This window comes from Arachis hypogaea, chromosome 9 (assembly GCF_003086295.3).
Source record: "Arachis hypogaea cultivar Tifrunner chromosome 9, arahy.Tifrunner.gnm2.J5K5, whole genome shotgun sequence".
NCBI lineage: Eukaryota > Viridiplantae > Streptophyta > Magnoliopsida > Fabales > Fabaceae > Arachis > Arachis hypogaea.
In genome coordinates this window covers 2,402,613-2,426,799 of record NC_092044.1, presented here as the reverse complement: position 1 = coordinate 2,426,799, position 24,187 = coordinate 2,402,613, and the positions used below count along the sequence as shown (strand labels likewise).

The 24,187-nt window shown below is 28.9% G+C and overlaps 2 protein-coding genes and 2 long non-coding RNA genes across 4 annotated transcripts; 2 read left to right on the top strand and 2 right to left on the bottom strand.

Annotated features, from left to right (window-relative positions):
• The first annotated feature begins 5,547 nt into the window (after positions 1-5,547).
• On the top strand, positions 5,548-6,351 carry LOC112709872 (uncharacterized). Its single transcript, XR_003156566.3, has 2 exons — positions 5,548-5,671; positions 6,076-6,351. It is a non-coding gene; the product is annotated as an uncharacterized lncRNA (long non-coding RNA).
• An 878-nt stretch (positions 6,352-7,229) lies between these two features.
• Positions 7,230-10,283, bottom strand: LOC112709871 (putative disease resistance protein RGA1). The gene has a single exon (XM_025761857.3). It carries the CDS (start codon positions 10,281-10,283, stop codon positions 7,230-7,232), a length of 3,054 nt encoding a protein of 1,017 aa, XP_025617642.2.
• Positions 10,284-13,569: 3,286 nt separating this feature from the next.
• Positions 13,570-15,711, top strand: LOC140175259 (uncharacterized). The gene is made up of 2 exons (XR_011865226.1): positions 13,570-13,660; positions 14,583-15,711. It is a non-coding gene; the product is annotated as an uncharacterized lncRNA (long non-coding RNA).
• Positions 15,712-16,413: 702 nt separating this feature from the next.
• On the bottom strand, positions 16,414-23,695 carry LOC112709870 (putative disease resistance protein RGA1). The gene is made up of 2 exons (XM_029289313.1): positions 23,547-23,695; positions 16,414-18,520 (listed from the first exon to the last, which is right to left on the bottom strand). The coding sequence occupies exons 1-2, from the start codon at positions 23,693-23,695 to the stop codon at positions 16,414-16,416; spliced, it is 2,256 nt and encodes a 751-aa protein (XP_029145146.1).
• Between the last annotated feature and the right edge of the window lie 492 nt (positions 23,696-24,187).

Here is a 24,187-nt window from a genome sequence, read left to right as displayed (position 1 = left end):
AATCCAATAATAAACATATACTAATATTTGAGAAACAACAAAAAATTAATCTAAATAATTTAAAATTATTATCATATTTTTAAATAAAATAATTGTAGTTATTGTCTGTTTAACATTACGATAAATATATATTAGATAGTTAAATTTAAAAGACATATTTAGAAGCATTATTTCAAAATTATGAAATCATTTGAAAAATTCACATTACTTATCCGTTTAAGATAAGATTCAATAATATATATTTATTAAATTTTTATTTTATTTTATTTTATTTTTTGGATGAAAAAATTTTATTGTATTTATTATTGTATTTTATGAGAGTCATGGTATCTTTTTTAAGGAAGTTATATAAATTATCATTTTTTCAGTAAAAAATTATCATGTTTCTTTTTTAACTTTTTTCATAATAAATAATCAATCTTTTAATTTAGTTTAAAATCCAACCCATCTTTATTACTTCTATTCAAGTAAAAATTCTATCTCAATCTTGATTACCTCTGTTCAAACAAAAAAAAGCTAAAATAATAAGAATTTTTAGATAATTCTATTAAAAAAATAAGCATAACTAATTTAAAAAAGATTTGCATAACAATTTTTATTTAAAAAAAAAATAACAAATAAAAATAAAATAAAAATTTAATAATTTTCAATTAATTTTCTCTTCTCATTCACTTTTGGCACCACTAACTTAATTATAGTATTATTTTAACTTTTCAAATCGTAATGCGTACATACACTAGCTTTTTACAAAGGAAAAACATAGAAAATCGAACAACTCAATTAATTATAATTATTTTAATTTTTTTATTTAATTATAATTATGAATATTAGATATTAATTGCTTGATATACTAAAATAGAATTATTGTGATACATTCATCCATCCATAACACAACGGAATCACGGAAGAGGGTTTCAACTTCCTTTTCTTCACCTTCTCACTCTCCACGGCTGCGAGGATTGTTTCACTATTTATCACAGCTACGGTGCCGACATTCTCCAACCAACCATCCTTCCCGTGTCACCTTGCTTGGTTCTTCGCCGTTCGTACCGTCATTAGTGGTGCCGTTTGTGAAAGTGGTGCAAGTGTTGTTCACGGTTGCAGTGCATCCTTATTTCGTCGATGACATCACCCACAGTCCCGACGCATTCGCATCGTCGGGCTCCCCATCCTTTGCATCGCAGCGCCATCAGACTTCATTCGCAACGCGCGATCAACTACTCTGATCCATGGCGATTCCTTCACTCGCGATGCACGGTCTCTGTGGCTTTTTCTTCATAATGCGCCACCGCAAGCCCCTACCGTATACACAACGCCGTCCAAGATGTCATTGTTGGTCACCCTACGGCACTTCTTCTTCTCCTCTTCCTATTTGGTTTTGAATGATTCTTTTAACTAATTTTTTGTTTCTTTTTCCTAAATTTTAGATGATTCTTTTTATTAGTTTTGGATGATTTTTTTTCTTATATTTTGTATGTTTTTTTTCTTAAAGTTTGAATGATTCTTTTTCTTATATCTTGTATGTTTTTTTTCTTAAGATTTAGATGATTCTTTATTTAAGTTTTGATTTTTTTTTTAAATTTAGACTTTTTTTTTACTTTTTTAAAAGAGAAATTAGAATTTGCGTAAGAAGAGATAATTAATAATCATTAATTTTATATTTGTTAAAAAATAAAATTTAAATAATTAATAATTAATGACAATTAATTAATATAGAATGCAATTTAAATATACTTGTTGGCTTATTGTTGACTATATCCCTCTTGGTTCCTTAGCGAAATTATTTCACAAATACCAAGCGATTTCTATTTTTAATAATCTTCTAAAAATACGAAAATATTTTGATAACCAAAAAGTATTAATAAAAAATTATTAAAATTTTTTATTTTTAATTTTATTTAATATATTTTATAATAAATAAATATTAAATAAAATAAATTTAAATTATTTTAGCTAATTATTTTTTGTCTTTCTAACCATTACCACAAAAATATTATCTCCCTCCACTCACAAACTTGATTACTCTTAATTTTTCATAATGCGTGTTCATACCAATAACAGATATTTTTATTAACATTTTAAAACTGTGTAAGTCACCCTCGAAAGAATTATACTTATTTCATGATTCGACGGTCCATAATATTGAATTATTTAATGGTTGTATAATAAAATATATTTTTAAAATTTTTTAATAATAACAGTTAAATAGTTTTTATTTAATTTTAATTATAAATTAATTTTTTATATATATTATTTAATTATAAAATTGATTTTTTATTTTATAAATTATTATTTTATCATTTATTTATCATATTTATTAATAATTAAAAAAATAATAACGAAATAGATCTTTCATTAATCGTCATAAATATTTTGGCAATTTAAATTAATTGATTTTTTATTTTTGATCTGTTACATCCATAAACACTAGTAAAACCTTATTTCTTGGTAATTCAATCAATTGGACGTACAACACAATAAATTGAATGTTAAACTACAATATGATTTTTTTAAAATTCAATCGATTGAAATGGTTACACAATCAATTGAATCATGTTTAGAATGTGAATTTTTCTTATTCATCAATTGATTGTTCGTGTTATCCAATCAATTGAAGTTTTTAAAATAATATAAATTTTCACAATTCAATCTATTGGTTATGTTATCGAATCAATTGATTTACACGGTAGAATGAGATATCCCTTTCCTAAGGGTGTTTCAGTTACTTCATCACACTTGAAAGCATATGATGTGTGTTTCTTGGTAAGTCAGTCAGATTTGCTTCCTCCAAACACAAACACTCTTTTTCTGTAATTGATTGAGCAAGATCATGGACTAGCTCATGCATTTTGAAATAAATATCACCTGAAAGAAAGAAACAAAGAAAGAAAAAGATTAGAGATTGGTTTTGCTTTGACCAGTGAAGATGGCTGTAGGAAAGAAATTATTTGTAATGCAAAGTGCAGCCAGTGTTGAAAGAAAACTCCAACAAAAGTTAGTAGATCATCTTGTAATAATTTCTACCGCATACTCTTGTTCATATACTTTATCCAAAGAGATGCTTTAATTTGTCTCAAATCAATAATTTCCACACTATTGATGCCTTTTTTTCTTTCGGAGATCCCTTCTATAGCCATAAGAACACTTCTATTATTGAATATTAGAATTGCAACTTGCAATGAGTAATAATCCTCATCAGCTTTTGTTTAATACGGATTATTGACTAAAAATCAATATGAATTGAACTTTTTATGCTGAATTTGAATTGAATTTTAGTTCCATTTTATATTCTATAGCTCGTGTAAGAAGTGTAAATTAGATAATTAATTTATACATAACTAATTTTAGGATCAAAATTATTGTATAGATAAATATGTAGAACAACTGATTGATTAAAATGTGTATTGTAAGAACTTTAAACTATGTTAGAAAAACAAATGTAGTATATCATTCGAATCTTATGTATATTTATAAACTATATAAAGACTATATAATATCTTTGAGTGGTACAAAATTTATAGAATAAATTGTCAAATTGATCTTCGAAAAATTATTCATTCTCCAAATTAATTTCCAAAGACATCATCAAAACATGCATGGGGATATGAAAGAAGAAGGAACCTTAAAACCAAAATACACAAGTGAAAAAAAAATGTTTACTAAAGTTATCAATTCATTTCACGGATAAAGTAATTTTAGAATTTAATTGATATTTTGTTTCTTTATTCTATATGTTGATGCACACGTAGTCACGTATAAACTTTGTGTATAGTAAGAAAAATAAATCACAAAAATTTAGTTTAATAAATTAAATTTGCAATGAATGATAAATCATAGACATAAAAATGCATGAGATATGAAAATACATTTTTAAAAGAGTTGTTTAAAAGATATGAAAAGGTTAAAATCATAATATGTATTTAATATTATTGAAAATTTTAAAATCTTACCTTTTAAATAAAAACTCTCATTTTACTATTTTTAAAAAGTGCTCTTAAAAAGTGCTCTTAAATATATTAAAAAGACTAATCATCAGAATTTTACTATTTAATATTAACCTTTTATAAATACCAAGCGGGACAAATTCATCGTTATAACAACCTTTCATAACCTTTCATAAATGCCAAGTTTTATAATTCTTTCGTTTTAATAAATGACTGACTATTTAAATAAAGTGAGACATTATTGAAAATTGTTTGTATAATGTTTTCAGTTTTCAGTTTTCACCGAAAATTTCTTAGGAATAATTTAATAATATTGGAGTTTTCACTATTTTCAAATTCTTTTAATTTAGACATAAAATATATTTGCAAGCACAAAAGTTACACTATTGTAATTTAGTAGTTAATTTACAAACTTCTCCAACAAGTGACTATTTTAGGATTTTTCATATTTTGGAGCATTTCTGTCATTTAAACAATTTGAACAACAGCAGAAAAAATAGAAACAAAATAATAAAGTAGTATTTTAATTATTTTTAGATTAAAATAATAAAACTAACAAATGATTAAAATTATAGAAAAAATTTAAATATATCAGTATATTAGTATTTCAGTGATTTTTAACGGTTGATTTTAATTATAAAAAATATATATAATTAAGATTAATAATTAAAATATAATAAAATACTGATGTACTAATATACTTAAAAGTTTTTTAAAATTATAAATTTAAAAGTAATTAAAAACATTACTTTCTCACTTTATTTTGAAATGCACTAGTATTTGTTATACTTTTTTTAAGCTAAATAGGTTTTGAAGTTTTGATTATTGTGGGTTTGGTTCAGGGAATAAAAGTGAGCCCAATAGGGTGGGCTAATGCTGCAACAATAGATGTGGTGTATGACATACTGCATAAAACTTGGAAGATTTTGTGCATAAAACTCGAAGAAACAAAGACAGATTAGAGATTGGTTTTGCTTTGACCAGTGAAGATTGCTGTAGGAAAGAAATTATGTAATGCAAAGTGCAGAGTCAGTGTTGAAAGAAAACTCCACCAAAAGTTAGTGGATCATCTTTTAATTTCTACCATTTATTCTTGTTCATAGACTTTTTATATGGTAAGAAAAATAAATCACAAAAATTTATAATAATAAATTTACTTTGCAATGAATGATAAATCATAGGCATAAAAAATGCATGAGATATGAAAAGAACATTTTTAAAAGAGTTGTTTAAAAGATATGAAAAGAAGGTTAAAAGCATAATATGTATTTAATATTTTTGAAAATTTTAAAATCTTACCTATTAAATAAGGTGGATACTACAATGAAGATGGCATAATTGTCTTCATATGAGTATATTTCTTTTTGACCTTTGGATGATGGATTGTATGGTTAGATTTTGATATTTATAAATGTGTTGTTTTTGTTTAAAGTGTGGCTAAATAAATAAACCACACTTTTAACTAAAGCATCTTCATGAGAAGATATTTTTGCCATCTTCATTGTAGTATCCACCATTAAATAAAATATCATTTTACTATTTGTAAAAAGTACTCTTAAATAGTATGTCAGCAAAATCTTTTTTTTTTTACTATGCAGACTAATAAATATTAAAAAGAGAATTCTTCATGGATATATTAAAGGAGCAACAACAATGTCTACCATTATTAACCTTTTATAAATACCATGCGGGGCAAATTCATCGTTATAACCTTTCATAGCTTTTAGGTTGTGGTTGTTGAACATAACAAATTGCATAGCTTCGTTAATTAATCTTTCATTGATACTAATTGATACATACTTTCATAACCTTTCATAAATTCTAAGTTTTATAATTCTTTCGTTCTTAAATGACTCTATTTAAATAAAGTGAGACCATGAAAATTGTTTGCATAATGTTTTCACTGAAAATTTCTTAGAGCATCTCTAATGCTAGTTTTAATTTCATTTCACTTTGAGTTCTACAAGTATATTTATAAGATTATATGTTATAAATAGGAATTTAAAACTAAAAGTAAAATTTACTCCTCCAATATTTAGTATTAGTTCAATTAAAATTTTACATATATAATCATTTTCAAGTTCTATATAATATAACCTATTGAAATATAAAATATTTTGATATTATTCAGGGGTGTTGATGACAATTCAAGTGGTTGGAGATGAGAGGTGTGAAGATGTTTGGAATGACGAAAGTTGCAAAGATGGAAACTCCTATTATTGTATCGTAGATTGCATCACCAAATATGGTTTCACAGCTGGTGCAGATTGCAGAGATTCTTTTTGTGCATGCACCCATAAATGTTTGTCCTATTAATTATTGAGAAGAAACTCAATATTTGAATTGTATTATGTGATGAGTGTGATTATAAAGTGTGAAACCGTGAAAGTGTGAGGTTATTAATTTATCAGGGGATTATTTTATTAAATTCTATACACAAGAATAGAAGGTTTTTTTTTTTTAACCAAAGATAAGAAGACTCAAAACTAAAATTAAAAGAATAAAATTTAAGTTTTAGAAATCATAGCTATTCTCATATTCTTTAAAATTATTTGTTAACGGAGTGCACAATTGATCTTTAATCTTTTGACGAAAAATTAAAAAATAAATATTTTTAATGATGTGTTAGCATATAATATATTTTAGTTTTTTATATATAAAATATGTGCGTGAAATAAATTTATGGTATATTTTATTTGAATATGAAGTATCGTATTTAAATTTAAATACTAAATAGTAGTTTTCACATCTCTAATACTATTATAAAGCAGTCACCAAAAAAAAAAAAATAATAATACTATTATAGAGTTATCGATAGATGGCTTGAATTTCTTTGTTTGGTAGGATAAGAAAAATGAATCAAAATATCCCAAGCTTATTGAAATTCCAGATTTAGAAGAAGTGATTCTCTTGTATTATTAATAAATCATAATGTTAATATGTATAAAGAAAAAGAGACAACTCAGTTGTGGCTTCAATGGACAGAATAAAAAGAAATTATAAAATTGAAGAGAACATTTATATATTGCACTGCTGTGAATGACTTGTAATTCCATTTGTACATGCTAAAAATGACTTGACTTGTTACTGACTTAATTATAGTAGGAATTGAACTATATAAGAAGCATCAAGAATAAGCTGTGTAATATGAAAGAATAGTACAAATGAAGATAAAATAGAATACAAGATATTAAAACCATGATTATGCAAATAGCACAACAAAATGAAAAGAAAATAATGAATAAGTAGTGTATAAACTAAGAATACAATAAATACATACAATGATTACCACCACACAATAACATGGGGAACATGTGCTATCTTGTGCCAATCCTCCCCTGTTCCTTGCTTACACCGCTCTTTCAACATTGGGCAGCCTCCAATAGTCAAAGATTGAAGTGAAGTTAAGTGCCGGACACCATCAGGCAAGGATCCCAAACTCTTACAGGAATGAATGAACAGTTTTCGAAGTGAAGATAAGCCTTCCAAACCCTGTTCTGGTAAACACTCCAGCTTTCCACAGTCATTGATGGTTAGATCAGACAAAGCAGTGAGTTTTGTGATGTCAGATGGCAGTTCCTTCAATTCTCTGAAAGAATATATCTCCAGAGTTGCAAGAGAGGTCATGTTGTCCATCATTCCTTCTGGGAAGCACGACACTTGATCACTATCACAAAGATGAAGTTGGTTAAGAGCGTTGAGATTAGAGATTGACTTCAGTTGCTCATTGCTACAATACCAAACAGTGAGGTCCTTAACACTTGGAAGGCACGGCAATTGCAGTTTAGGGCAATCTTCGATAAAGAGTATAGAAAGAGAGGGGAACATGTGTGTTGTTTCCCGTTTCATCAATCTCTCCACGTTTGGCAAGTAGGACAAATACAATTTCTCCAAAGATGGGAATGGCATTGCTTCAACACCATCATAACTTTCATCTTCCTCAATGTACTGCACTTCATCCATGCATTTTACCACAAGCTTCTTCAGAAATGGAAGTTTTCCCACTGGAGGAAGATGCCCGCACTTTCCACATTTCACAAGTCGAAGAGAAACTAAATTGTGGGTGGCAGAATTGTTTTGCATCCAAGTTGGCCATTGTAATCCCTCATAGTATTCTATCGTCAACAGCTTGAGTGTGGAGTGAGGTTGAAGCGCTTCAAGTACTTCTTCTGCTCCCACTACCGACTTCCTCTTACCACTATTGCTCCATGACAAAATCAATTCTCGAAGGTCTTGTTTACCCGTCAAGTTGGCATTTTCATCTTCAGATATACTCCCAACATTTCCTAGGCCTTCGATGCTTAGCTTTCCTCCCAGATTCAAACCACGTAGCTCTGCCAAACTATGCCCTTCCTCTGATTTCACAACGTATACACTTAGTGTTCTCAGATCACGTAATTTGTGAGCATCAGGAAACATACGGGATAGGAGAGAGCATTCATCAATGACAAGATGTCGGAGATTTTGCATCCTTGTCAAGTGTTTCGGTAGACGGCGAAGACTCGACAATTTTTTTAGTTTCAAGATTTCCAGTCTATGCAAATTGCAAATACTAGCAGGCAAGCTCTTTATATCCAAATCACGAAGTTCCAAATACCTCAAGCAACTTAAACTCCCAAATGATGGTATCTTTCTACTATATATGCACAAAACTCGAAGCGAATTATTTGTTGGAATCAATCTAGAGGTGAAGGGAAATTCATCTGAATTCAGTTGATACAATGTCCGCAAGGATTCAGCTTTTTCAAAGGCTCTCTTCTTGAATTGTTCTTTATCAATACCGTGAAAAACAACATGACGGGGGTTTATTGAAGAATCATTAAGGTCTTGTTTCTCCAAGCATATACACTCTTGCCCTGAAATTGATTCAGCAAGATCGTGGACTAAATCATGCATCTTGAAATAAATCTCGCCAGAAAAATCATCACTCCTAACATCTTGGAACAATGATTTTTGGTATAATTCTTTCCAAACCATGTTGCCAACCTCCTCCACCTCCAAGTCTGGCCGTGATGAAATAAATCCATTAGCCATCCAAAGATAAATCAATTCCTGCTTCATGATTTCTGCATCTTTGGGAAATATGGCACAGAAAGAAAAACACTGCTTTTGAGTTGGCGTTAAACAAGAGTAGCTTAATCTCAAGACAGCCATAATATCATTCTCATCCGGTAAACTCCAAAGTTTACTATTCTGAACTTCAAGCCATTCCTTTTCCGTGCTTCTGGATTGCATCACACCACCTAATGCCAGTGCTGCAAGAGGTGATCCTCCACATTTCTTGACGATCTCCTTCCCTATTGCAACAAGCTCTGCACGCTCTTCTTTGTCAGCTCCAAATGCACGGAGTTTAAACAAGGACCAGCAATCATCATTGGATAGACGGTCCAAATGATGAGCTTGGCATGTTCCCATAATTGTTGCAACATGATTATCACGAGTGGATACTAAAATGGAGGAGCCTTTAGATCCACATGACAATACGGATCTTAACTTATCCCATTTGTCTTGGGTTAATCCCGATTCCATTTCTTGGCTTCTTTTCCATGCATCATCTAAAACCAACAAATACTTTTTACTTTGTAGCAATTCTTTCACTTTTTCCTCCATTACTTCCAAATCCAAAACCTCAGACTTATCCTTTTTGATAGCTTCTAAAATGGAACGCAAGATACTCTTGATAGTGAAATTCTCAGAAACACACACCCAAATCTTCAAATCGAAATTGTTACCTACTTGGTGATCGTTGTAGACCAGCTGAACAAGCGTTGTTTTTCCAAGACCACCTAATCCAACAATGGGATAGACGGAAAGGAACTCAAAGCTTCGTGATGGGCTAAGAAGAAACTCCACAACTCTCGCTTTATCTTCATCTCGTCCGTACACTTGAGGAACGGCAATAGTTGAGCTAGTTTGGCGCCATTCAACTACTTCACTTTGCCTTTCCCTCACAACTTGTCTAAGACCAAAGTTGCTCCCAGCTTGAGTAATTCCATTCAACCTCCCTATTATCTCATTCAACCTCTGTCCAAGCTCACGACGATGCATCACGTTCTTTGGGTTCAAAGAAGATAAGCACCCAAGTTGAGAGGATTCAGTAGGCAACTGATCAAGGATGTCATCCATCTCGTACATTGCGTCTTTAAGCTGCTGCAGCCACACCTTCAAAGGACGATTTGACCATTGTTTCTCCTCGGCATCATCAAGAAAAGCTTTGATGAGTTCTAAATTTTTTGATAGCTCTTCAGCCTTTTCCTTGATTCCAAAAAAGGCTGCAAATTCACTCTGGACCAAAGGGAACAAGTTCGTCAGCACAATTTCAAGCAAGGCCTCAGCCATTTTCAGAAATGCAACAAATGAAGGGGAAAAAAAAAGGAAAGAAAGAAAGGAAGAGAAAGATGAGAGATTGGTTTTGCTTTGATGAGTGGAGATGGCTGTAGGAAACAAATGAATTGTGAATAGCAAAATGCTGTCGGTGTTGGAAGTAAACTCCAAGTGAAGTAAACTCCAAGTAAAGTCAGTGGGACATCTTTTAATTTTTACCATTTATTTTCACAATACTTGCCTGTAATCGTTGTCCTGGTGCTCAGACAAAAGAAAGAAATTATTGTCCTTGTGTTGTTACTTTAATTTGTCTCAAATCAATAATAATTTTACAGTATGGTGATATCTTTTTCTTTCGGAGGTCCTGTCTATAGCTGTCTACCACTTACTCATGCTTTTATTCAATGAGATTCTTCATTCCACATTACTTGCTCTCAATTATTGTCCTGGTGCACAGTCAAAAGAAAGAAATGATTGTCTCTGCTTGTCTTGTCGTGTTCATTTAATTAATTACTCAAATTATTGTGTCTCAAATCAATAATTTTCACAGTATATTGATACAGTTTGGAGGTCCCACGCACTCAAATAGGCACAAGAACACTTCAATTATTGAACAATAGAGAATTGCAATTAAGTAACCCTCGTGAGCTTTTGTTTGATACGGGTTAACTAAAAATCAATAAGAATTGAACTTTTTTTAATGCTGAATTATAATTAAATTTTAGAAAACAAATACAGTATGTTCTTCTTCGTAGGTTATATATCTGTAAGACAGTAACCATAATCAACATTCTTATGTTATTGTGAACTCTTTGACCCGCAATACATCTAGTTGATGCAAATTGCATTATAATAAAAGGCACTAAGAAACAAGCATATAAAAATTATTCACATATTAGGGTGAACAAAAGTTTGAAATTGATGATAAATATTCACTTAAACAAGGATTAATAACCTTTATTATAACAAGATGTCTTAAAACTATATTCCCAGGTATACACAAAAGCCTTTTCAGAGTTCAGTACTTCTATTTTCCTTCGTATAGAACTTGAATATTTTTCGAGGCTTTGTTTACTCTGATAGAGGATGCTAATGGCTAAAATATTTCATTTTGATAATCATATTGCTACTCAAAGGTGAATACTAGCAAAAGTATAACTTAGAACACACAAGTAAAAAATGAATAAATAATCATTTGTAAACATTTTGGTACAGATTAGATCATCTCTACTTCTATATTATTATTACTAATAAAGGAGTTGAGACAAGAAAGAAAAAAAAAATATGAATAACCCATCTTTGGTTACGTTAGTTTTGTCCTTTATGCCCTTCAACTAATATTGAGAAATAACTTTACTACTATTATGCAAAATACACAACATAAAGAAAAGAAAAAGAAATCAGTAAGTAAGCAGTGTATAAACTAAAGACACAAATAACGTGTTGTATCAGGAATAGAATCAAGAATGGTCTTTATATCTAGATCACAAAGTCCTAAATACCTCAAGTGGCATAAAACTTGGAAGATTTTGATAAAACCCGAAGAAAGAAAGAAAGACAAAGATTAGAGATTGGTTTTGCTTTGACCAGTGAAGATGGTTGTAGGAAAGAAATTATTTGTAATGGAAAGTGCAGCCAGTGCTGAAGGAAAACTCCAACAAAAGTTAGTAGATCATCTTGTAATAATTTTTACCGCATACTCTTGTTCATATACTTTATCCAAAGAGATGCTTTAATTTGTCTCAAATCAATAATTTCCACAGTATTGATGCCTTTTTTTCTTTTGGAGATCCCTTCTATAGCCATAAGAACACTTCTTTTATTGAATATTAGAATTGCAACTTGCAATGAGTAATCCTCATCCGCTTTTGTTTAATACGGATTATTAACTAAAAATCAATATGAACTGAACTTTCTATGATGAACTAGAATTGAATTTTAGTTCCATTTTATTCTATAGCTCGTGTAAGAAGTGCAAAATTAGATAAAGTTAATTTATACATAACTAATTTTAGGATCAAAATTATTGTATAGTTAAATATATAGAACAACTGATTGATTAAAATGTGCATTTTAAGAACTTTAAACTATATGTTAGAAAAACAAATGTAGTATATCATTCGAATCTTATGTATATTTAAACTATCTAAAGACTATAATTTCTGAGTGATACAAAATTTATAAAATAAATTGTCAAATTAGTCTTCATTCTCTAAATTAGTCCCAAAGACATCATCAAAATATGCATGAGATATGAAAGAACAAGGAACCTTAAAACCAAAAATACACAAGTGAAAAAAATGTTTACTAAAATTATTATCTCATTTCACGGAAAAAGTAAATTTAGAATTTAATTGATATTTTGTTTCTTTATTCTATATCTTGATGCACACGTATAAACTTTTTGTATGGTAAGAAAAATAAATCATAAAAATTTAGTTTAATAAATTAAGTTTGCAATGAATGATAAATCATAGACATAAAAATGCATGAGATATGAAAAGGACATTTTTAAAAGAGTTGTTTAAAAGATATGAAAAGGTTAAAAGCATAATATGTATTTAATATTATTGCAAATTTTAAAATCTTACCTTTTAAATAAAAACTCTCATTTTACTATTTTTAAAAAGCTCTCTTAAATAGTATATTAGCAAAATCCTTTTTTTTCCTATGCAGACTAATAAATATTAAAAAGACTAAGCATCAGAATTTTACTATTTAATACTAACCTTTTATAAATACCAAGCGGGGCAAATTCATTGTTATAACCTTTCATAACTATTAGGTTGTGGTTGTTGAACATAACAAAATTAAATGCATAGCTTCGTTAATTAACCTTTCATAGATACTAATTGATACATACTTTCATAAATGCCAAGTTTTATAATTCTTTCGTTCTTAAATGACTGACTATTTAAATAAAGGAAAAGTATAGGTAAACAATGAAAATATTAAACAATGTAAACAATAGATATATCGGATGTTCATTTTATTAGTGTACGGATGGTTATTTTAATATTAAAATTTAGAAGTTTAATTTGGAGGTATAGTGTGTTTTTATTTGATTGGTGGTTGTTCACATTGTTCAACAAAGTCATTGTCCCCCTAGCATTCCCCTTAAATAAATTAAAGTGAGACATTGAAAATTGCTTGCATAATATTTTCACCGAAAATTTCTTAGGACTAATTTAATAATATTGGAGTTTTCACTATTTTCAAATTCTTTTAATTTAGACATAAAATAAATGACTTTCCACTTATATATACAGTAGCCCTCTCACTTATTGTATTAACAAGAAACAAGAATAAGAAACTGACGCAAACTTGTTAGAAACATGGCCAACTTTTATTTGTGAAACATTATTTTCTTATTCGTGCTTCTCTGGTTTCAGGTTCATTATTTCTCCATATCTCAATTATTTAAACACCCCCCTTTTTTTCCCTCTCTTTTGAGTGTATGTATGTTTGAAATGCTAGAAATTAAAAAAGATTTTTTTTTCTTTCTATTTTCAAATAAATAAATATAGTAGTAACTAGAAGAAAGTAATGAATTTTTTAAAAAAAAAATCTAAACTAAAAAGGCGTGTCACTTTTTCCAATAATCATTGTATCTTTTCTTTGTCAATATCTTAAGAATAGAAATAACAATAAAATTAATAAGGATTTAGGCAACACATTTTTTAGAGTATGTATTAAAATTGTAAATTAAAAATTTATAATATATGAAAAAATTTAAATTTAAATTTTGATTAATAATAATTCTAATATATATTCTAAAATTACATGTTAACTAAAACCAATTAAAAGAAGCATTTTGCCGTTTAAAAAGAACAGATGGAGAAATCGAAGATTAGATATTTTATATTATTTTTAGAATTAACAGGTCACATCAGGAAACTCTAATTCCGGCTCATTAATAACAAAAGTGATAGAAAAACTAACATGACTAATTTAAAATATTTAAAAAATAAATTTGATTAAAAAAAATCGTTCAAAAATTAATTTAAAAAACAAATAATCTTTTAAAATTAATTTGACCATTAACTCAATTTAACACACACCACAAGAAAAAGATATTTTAATTTTAAATTACAGGTTAAATTCTAACCATGATATTTGATTTCTTCGATTCATTTAATTCCAATTTTAGAGTTTTGAACAGACCTAAATTAAAGATTATATTTTCATTTTTATGTTCTATAATGTACACTATACACTAGAATATAACGTTTTTTTATTACATAAATTCAAAATAATATGTAATCTTTCAATAATTAGCTTGGTTTAAGATTATATTATATATATTTTTTGTAGTTGTGTGTGGAAGGCAAGCCCAGTGATTACTGATACCGATATATGTAAAGCCAGTTGGTTTAAAAAATTTTTTTGTCGTGGTCTTCATAATGGTCTTTTAGTACAGTGAAATTTGAATCGTTGATTTCTAACAGTTCCGTCACAATGTCTTAGATGTCCAAATTCTTTTAAATCGGTGATCCATTGTTTGGCCTTTTGCTCTCAATCAAGACAGGTATAGTGTTTAGCAAGGATCCAACCATAAGAAAAAAAATAGAAAAATAGCAAATAAAATAGAAGAGAAATTTGCTGCAAGAATGTTACATTGATGAAGTAACTATTGGATTTTTAGTCTCTGTTGTTTTAAAATAAGTAAGGTGGAAGTGTCCTGTTTTGATTTTTTATTATGCTGTCTAAAATTGGACTAACTCTATTATTTGATACTTAATCTTTCGATTAATAATATTATATTCTACTTTTAAAAAAAAAATCCTATACACAATAGAAGTTACTTATCAAAGAAATAAGCATTTAATTATATTCAATTAAGGAAAACAGAATATTAGATTTTTAAATTATTCTCACTCGGGTAATTTGTTTTTCTAAAATTCACTTCCATTTATTATTTGTTGACTGAGTAGACAATTGATCCTTAATCCTTCGACCAAAAATTAGAAAGTAAATTTTCTTTATGAAGCGTTAACATGTAATATGTCTAACTTTTTATATATTAAATTTGTGTAGGAACTAAATTTATTGTATATTTTATTTGAATACGAAGTATCTTATTTAAATGAAAGTCCTCGCATCTCTGCTATTACTGAGCTACCGATGAATTGAACTTTTTTTTGTTAGGACAAGAAAAATTAACCAGAACATCCCAACTTCTTGAAATTCCAGATTTAAAAAAAGTGATTCTGTTGTATTAGTAATAAACCACAATATCATTTTGCATGAAGAAAAAAGGATGACTCAGTTGTAACTTCAAGGGACAGAATAAAAAAAAAAATATTATGAAATTGAAGAGGACATTTATATATTGCATCGCTGTGATTTATATTTCATAAATTGATGTTAATCCTCGAATTTCCAAAGCTACACTTGTAATTCCATTTGTACATGGCAAGAATGACTTGGCTTGTTACTGACTTATAGTATGAATTGAATTATATATGAAGCATCAAGAATAATATGGACAATTAGCGAGTGATAATAACAGAAAATTTGAAATTAAAAAAAAATCATTATTTTTGAAGTCTTCCATAAAAAAACAAAGTAGCATAAGATCAATCAAGGACACAAATTCAACACTACCAATAGAAATAATGGTAAGTGAAAGTTTCACGAAAAAATTACTAAAAGGATCAACTTTAATTTCTCTAATTTGATAATTTATTTTCTTTTTCTGCATGGCCAAAATAATAGACACTCATTTTTTGTGCCTTAAGGAAAATAGAGAGTGCTAATGGCTAAAAGATCAATGAATATATTACTTGAAATTGGATAAAAGCCCATCGTCAAATTTAAAATCTACTGCCATGTGAAAAACTAAAATCCTTCATGCCGAGAAATAGAAAAGACGAGGGAGAAGCAAAAGAATTTCATATCCTGCGTATTTCAAAATTCAAACTAATGAGTTACAAATTCCAATAGAGAACTTGAAGTGAGTTTCATTTCCTGAAAATTGAAAAGCAAATACAATATTTTTTTTTTTTGGGTTATGTAATTTGAAAGAGCGCTAGAAATGAAGATAAAATAGAATACAAGATACTGAAACCATGATTATGCAAACACACAACAAAATGAAAAGAAAAGAAAATAATGAATAAGCTGTGTATAAACTAAGAATACATTAAATTAAATATACATGGGGAACATGTGCTATCTTGTGCCAATCCTCCCCTGTTCCTTGCTTACACCGCTCTTTCAACATTGGGCAGACACCAATACTCAAAAGTTCAAGTGAAGTTAAGTGCCGGACACCATCAGGCAAGGATCCCAAACTCTCACAGAAATGAATTGACAGTTTTCGAAGTGAAGATAAGCCTTCCAAACCCTGTTCTGGTAAACACTCTAGCTTTCCACAGTCACTGATGGTTAGATCAGACAAAGCAGTGAGTTTTGTGATGTCAGATGGCAGTTCCTTCAATTCTCTGAAAAAATATATCTGCAGAGTTGCAAGAGAGGTCATGTTGCTCATCATTCCTTCTGGGAAGCACGACACTTGATCATTTAGATTAAGAGATAGTACATTAAGAGCGTTGAGATTAGAGATTGACTTCAGTTGCTCATTGCTACATTTCCTAACAGTGAGGTCCTTAACACTTGGAAGGCACGGCAATTGCAGTTTAGGGCACCATTCGATTTCTAATTTAGAAAGAGAGGGGAACATGTGTGTTGTTTCCCGTTTCAACAACCGCTCCATGTTTGGCAATTCGTGGACCTTCAATTCCTCCAAAGATCGGAATAATGGGGTTGCTTCCACATTATCATAACTTTCAGCTTCGTCAATGTACTGCACATCATCCATGCCTGATACCACAAGCTTCTTCAGATATGGAAGTTTGCCTACTGGAGGTAAATGGCAGTTTTGACATTTGTAAAGGTGAAGAGAAATTAAATTGTTGGTTGCAGAATTGTTTCCCATCCAAGTTGGCCAATGTAATCCCTCATAGGCGTGTATCGTCAACAGCTTGAGTGTGGAGTGAGGTTGAAGCGCTTCAAGTACTTCTTCTGCTCCCACAGCCGACTTGGTCTTACTACTCCTGTCCCACGACAAGCATAATTCTCGAAGGTCTTGTTTAGCCTTCAAGTTGGCATCTTCAGCTTCAGATATACTCCCAACATTTTCTAGGCCTGAGATGTTTAGCTTTCCTCCCAGATTCAAATCACGTAACTCCGCCAAACTATGCCCTTCCTCTGATTTCACAATGTATACGCTTAGTGTTCTCAGATCACGTAATTTGTGAGCGTCGGGAAACATACCAGATAGGAAAGAACATCTTTCAATGACAAGATGCCGGAGATTTTGCATCCTCGTCAAGTGTTTCGGTAGATGGTGAAGTCTCCACAACCCTATTAGTTTCAAGATTTCCAATTTACGTAAATTGCAAATACTAGCAGGCAAACTCTCTATATCACGCAACCAAGAAAGTTCCAAATACCTCAAGCAAGTTAAACTCCCAAAAGATGGTATCTTTCCACCATATGTGCACAAAACCCGAAGAGAATGATTTGTTGGAGTCGGTTGATCTATATTCAATTGATACAATGTTCTCAAGGATTCAACTTTCTCAAAGTCTCTCTTCTTGAGTTGACTTCTATTTAAGTCAAAACCAATGTGATGGAGGTTTCTTGAAAAATCACCTAGGCTTTGTTTCTCTGACTCCAAGTATATACACTCTTTCTCTGAAACTGATTGAGCAAGATCATGGACTAAATCATGCATCTTGAAATAAATGTTCCCAGAAGAATCATCACTCCTCACATATTGGAAGAATGATTTTTGGCATAATTCATTCCAAACCATGTCGCCAACCTCCTCCACCTCCAAATTTAGCCGTGATGAAATAAACCCATTAGCAATCCAAAGATGAATCAAATCCTGCTTCATGATTTCTTCATCTTTGGGAAATATGGCACAAAAGCCAAAACACTGCTTTAGTGTTGGCGATAAACAAGAGTAGCTTAATCTCAAGACACGAATAATATCATTCTCTTCTGGTAAACTCCAAAGATCACTTCTCTGAACTTCAACCCATTCTTTTTCGGTGCTTCTAGAATTCATCGCACCTCCTAATGCCAGTGCTGCAAGAGGCGATCCTCCACATTTCTTGATGATCTCCTTGCCTATTGCAACAAGTTCTGAACTCTCTTCTTGATGATCTCCTTGCCTATCGCACCTCGAAGAAAGAAAGACAAAGATTAGAGATTGGTTTTGCTTTGACCAGTGAAGATGGCTGTAGGAAAGAAATTATTTGTAATGCAAATTGCAAAGTGCAGTCAGTGCTGAAAGAAAACTCCAACGAAATATGTATTTAATGTTATTGAAAATTTTAAAATCTTACCTTTCAAATAAAATCTCATTTTACTAATTTTAAAAAGTACTCTTAAATAGTATGTTAGCAAAATCCTTTTTTTTTTTACTATGCAGACTAATAAATATTAAAAAGACAATTCTTCATGGATATATTAAAGGAGCAACAACAATGTCTACCATTATTAACCTTTTATAAATACCAAGCGGGAAAAATTTGTTAGTGCATCTCCAATGCTAGTTTTAATTTCATTTCACTTTGGATTATATAAATATATTTGTAAGACTATATATCATAAATAGTAATTTAAAACTAAAAGCGAAATTTACTCCTCCAATAATATTTAGTATTAGTTCAATTAAAATTTTATATATATAATCATTTCCAAGTTCTATATAATATAACCTATTGAAACATAAAATATTTTGATATTATGTAGGGGTGTTGATGACAATTCAAGTGGTTGGAGATGAGAGGTGTGAAGATGTTTGGTATGACCAAAGTTGCAAAGATGGAAACCCGCTATTATTGTTATCGTAGAATGTCTCACCAAATATGGTTTCATAGCCCGTGCAGATTGCAGAGATTCCTTTTGTACATACACCCATAGATGCTTGTCCTTTTAATTATTGAGAAGAAACTCAATAGTTGAATTGTATTATAAGATGAGCATGATTATAAAGCATAGTTGTCAGAATCGAATCGGTGATCGAATCGGTCAAGTTACTGAGTTATTGGGTTATTGGATCAACTAGTGGGTTACTGATTGAACCGGTTAATCCGGTCCTATGTAAATAAAAAATAAAAAATAGTAAAAAATTTAAAGTTAAAATTTAAAATACATATTTTTACTAACATTTTAAGAATATTCAACTATTCTAAAAGAATATGAAATAGAAATAATAAGTATTTTATTAATTTTAATGTATCATAAATATTTTATTTTATTTTTATATTAAAATAATAATTATTTTCAAAATTTAATAATTTATTAATAAATTTATGTCTATTATACTATTATATACTACAAATATTTATTAAAAAATAATATTAATAGATATTATATAATTATGAAAAGAAAAAATTAGTGAATTTATAATTATTATTAAATAAAAATATAATTAATTTAAAAATAAATGAGTTTATAACTAAATTAAAATAAATTAAATAAAAGTAAATATATTTGATAAAAGATATCTATATATATATATTAATTTGTAAACTTAATGATTAAAACTGTGATAGTCTGGTGGTTGTGACATGCATCTTTTTTATTGAGGACAGGTTCGAACCCCACTTCACTCATTTTACAAAATTTTAATTACTAGCGGTTCGGTTGGACCGGTTTACCAAGTTTGACCGGTTTTTACCGGTTTACTATGGATTTGACCGGTTCACACCGGTTCTCATCTTTGTGTGGTCTAATTAGCGGACCGAATCAGTTTAGAGTCTGATTCACCGATTTTTCGGTCGAATTGGCCGATTCGATTTTTACAACACTGTTATAAAGTGTGAAAGTGTGAGCTTATTATTTATCAGGGGATTATTTTGTTAAATTTACACAAAAATAGAAGTTACTTCTCAAATAAATAAGCACTTATATTCAATTAAATAAAAGGAGAATATTATATATTTAAGTTATTCTCATTCAATTTGTTTTTAACTCTGATATCTTCACAAACACACGCTAAATTGAAGAATGATAATAACAAATTAAAATTGAAAGAATAAAGTTTGAGTTTTAGAAATTATGGCTATTCTCATGTTCTTTAAAATTATTTGTTAACTAGGGGCAGAGCTAGATGAAAGATTAGAAGAGGACCAAAAATATTTATATAATAAAATAAGATTAAAATAAAATTTTAAAAAGGATTAAACTAAAATTTACATATAATTTACGTGTAAAAAATTAAAATTAAGGGGACCATTGTCCCTCTTTGCTACAATGCAGCTCCGCTCTGTTGTTAACTGAGCGCACAATTGATCCTTAATCCTTCGACGAAAAATTAGAAAGTAAATATTCTTAATGAAGCGTTAGCATGTAATATGTCTAGTTTTTTATATATAAAATATGTACGTGAAATAAATTTATTTTATATTTATTTGAATATGAAGTATCGTATTCAAATTAAATACCAAATAGTAGTCCTCGCATCTCTACTATTATTATAGAGCTACCGATGGCTTGAATTTCTTTATTTTGTAGGATAAGAAAAATTAATCAAAATATCCCAAGCTTATTCAAATTCCAGATTTAGAAGAAGTGATTCTCTTGTATTATTAATAAATCATAATGTTAATATGTATAAAGAAAGAGAGACAACTTAGTTGTGGCTTCAATGGACAGAATAGAAGAAAAAAAAGAAATCATAAAATTGAAGAGTAGAATATTTATATATTGTATTGCTGTGAATGACTTGTAATTCCATTTGTACATGGTAAGAATGAGTTGACTTGTTACTGACTTAATTATAGTAGGAATTGAACTATATAAGAAGCATAAAGGATAGGAAAATTATCACATGTTCACTGACAAATATTGGAATATGATGTTCATTGATATTAAAAGGTTGCTAATTTTATTTTTGTCATTTAGTAACTATGTAATGACCAAATAACCCTAACTGAACTGTTAATTTTTCTAAAATAACCAACTAAAACACATGGTTATTGGCTTGAAAAGTTATGTAGCAATTCTTTATTTTCTGGGCCACAAACTATACATTCAATATATTGATTTTTTATATTTTTAACATATTAAATATAACAAAAAATAAAAAAATAGTATTACACTATTAAAATATATTTTTAAAATATAAGATAGATAAATATGTATAGTTTTGATGATTAAAAAAGAAATGTATTAAATAATTTAGATTTTTTACTAAAATAAAATAAAAAAAATCTATATTTATCAAATTGTTTTAAACTAAAATTCATCACGTAAATATTTTTTTATAACTTATATAAATTGTTACAGGATGCGTAATAAATGTACTATTTATTCATAAATCATATTTTATTATCATAAATTATTAAGTTTATTATATCTTTTTTTATTACATAAATTGTGCTATTTTACTATTATTTAACTACTTTTAAATTTAATACTATTAATTAATACATAAATAATAATAATAATAATAATAATAATAATAATAATAATAGAATAATGAATTTTTAAAACTATACATTAAATTTATTAGTCTAACACGATTTACGAATAAATAACCAAAAATCTAATATATTGAATTTTTTTGAATAAAAATAAAACAAAATATACAAATATATATTAGAAAAAAATATTTCTAAAAAAATAACATTCATAAATTTATAATAACAAAATATTAAAAATAATACAAAATTTAAATAAAAAACATAAAAATCGTTCCAATGATAAAAATTATAATACGCACGCACGCGCGCCCGCGCTCGCGTCCGCCCGCCCGTGTGTACCCACGCGCGCCCGCACGTGCGCACATACATTAATATTTCTTGCAAATTAATCTTTACAAGATATTTTTTTGACTAATTAATATTTCTAATAAGTTTGACCATACTTGTAAAATAGAAAAAATTTCATCATTTTTGTAGGATCTTAATTTGAAAATAAATCGTAAAATTTTCTAAATAATAATACTTAGAATCATATTAGTTTGTTATATTATAGTGTTCTTAGTCCAAACAAAAAATAATACACCCAAATGTTACCAAAAAATAATTAATTTTTATGAAAAAATTTTTAGACAAATTACAATATATTTAATAAAGTATTAGTTTGTGAGTAATTATAATATTTTTATTAACTCTGTAAAAAATATATATATTATCATTAGGATCAAAATTTTCATAATATATATATATATATATATATATATATATATATATATATATATATATAAAATTCTTTTTATCAACTGTATTATGATTTTTTTCGTAGGGTGATTTTTACATTATTAATTTAAACTTTGTATTATCATTTTATATTTTGTTATTATAAAAGTATGAATGTTAATTTTTTTTTTATAGGAATGTTATTCATAACATATTTTTTTATAATTTATTTTTACTGAATAAAATTTTATGTGCTAGATTTTTTGTTATTTATTGTATATGGATAAATATCTAAATTGATATTTAAACAATTTTAGATCGGATATTTTAGTCCTTAAAATTTTATTTTTTAGAAGTCCTCGTTTATTACTCTCATCATATAGATTGGTTCTTCCATCGTTTATTTTAAAAGAATCTAATTTCTCTTAGAGTGTATTTTTGGAACTTAACTATTTTGTAATAAAATTTATTAAAGATTTATTTGTTCAATAAATATATTAAAAATTTAATTGAAAACAACAAAAGGATCAATTTATCAATTAATTTTTTTGGAGTCTTATTTATCCTTCATATCTGTTAAGGTTAATTTTGTCAGCAATGTAAACTTTAGGATCCTATTTTATAACTTATTCTAAAACAAATGAGATGTTCAAAGAAATTGTGACATTTATTGCTAAAATATAATTATGTGCAATTTATAAAAGAAGTTTATAGAAATAAAAAGAAGTCTGACTTATGTGTTACACCGAATTTTCAATTAGGTCCCTATACTTTTTTTCTTTTCAATTGAGTCCTTATAAGTAAAATTTTTTTTCAATTAAGTCCCTGCTGTGTGTATAACGTTAAAGTTAACAGAATATTCTTGATAAAAAATGAATATTCTTTAAATTTAGTTGGAGTGGCTAGCTGAAGAAACATGCATTATTCCAAAATACCCAAATCACCCCTTGCAGTTTATCACAAGTAAAAAAAGAAACCCTAACGTTCTCTGTGGAGAACGCGATTAAGTCGTCCTCTGCTTCCCCTCTTTCGGGCCATCGTCAACATCCGTCGCTGGGGGCTTCTGCAAGGAACGCTTGGTGATTTGCCGTCCGTCGCCACCTTCCCTGTGAACCAATCTGCTCTACTCTGTTCCATTTGGAGGTGGTCAGCGCGTTCTCCGTCGCCGTCCGTCGCGGTGAAGCCCATCACCGTCACTGCACCGTATCGATCGGAGTCTCGTAGCGCCTGGCCTCCCGTCCCCGCATTGTGCGTCTGCTCCATCTCCCTGTGCTCGAACGTTCTCTCTGAAAACAGGTCAAGAAAAAAGCTTCTTTTGTTAGTTTTAAAAGTGGATGTGTATGCTAATTTTTTTTATAAAAATGACATTTGTTGAATATCTATTTCTGGGATTGATTTTTGGATTGTTTTGATAATGGTTGATTTAGGGTTTACAATATGGATATCTCTGTGCATGGATTTTGTTAAAGGGAGAATTGAAATATAAATTAATTTTACTAATAATAAATTGTGTTTATTCTTGAATGTTGATTGTTGTGGCTGTGATGATGTTTTTTAAATGGATTATGTTTCTGTTTTTAATACCTATAGTGATGGGGGACTCAGATTTCACCATAGACATACATCATGGTGGCAAGTTTATGACAAATCTTGAAGTAACACTAACTATTGAAGACGTGAAGCTTCTCATCATGATAAATCTTTTTTGTTACTTCATGCCTTAATATCTTATTTCATATCATGTTATGTGATGCT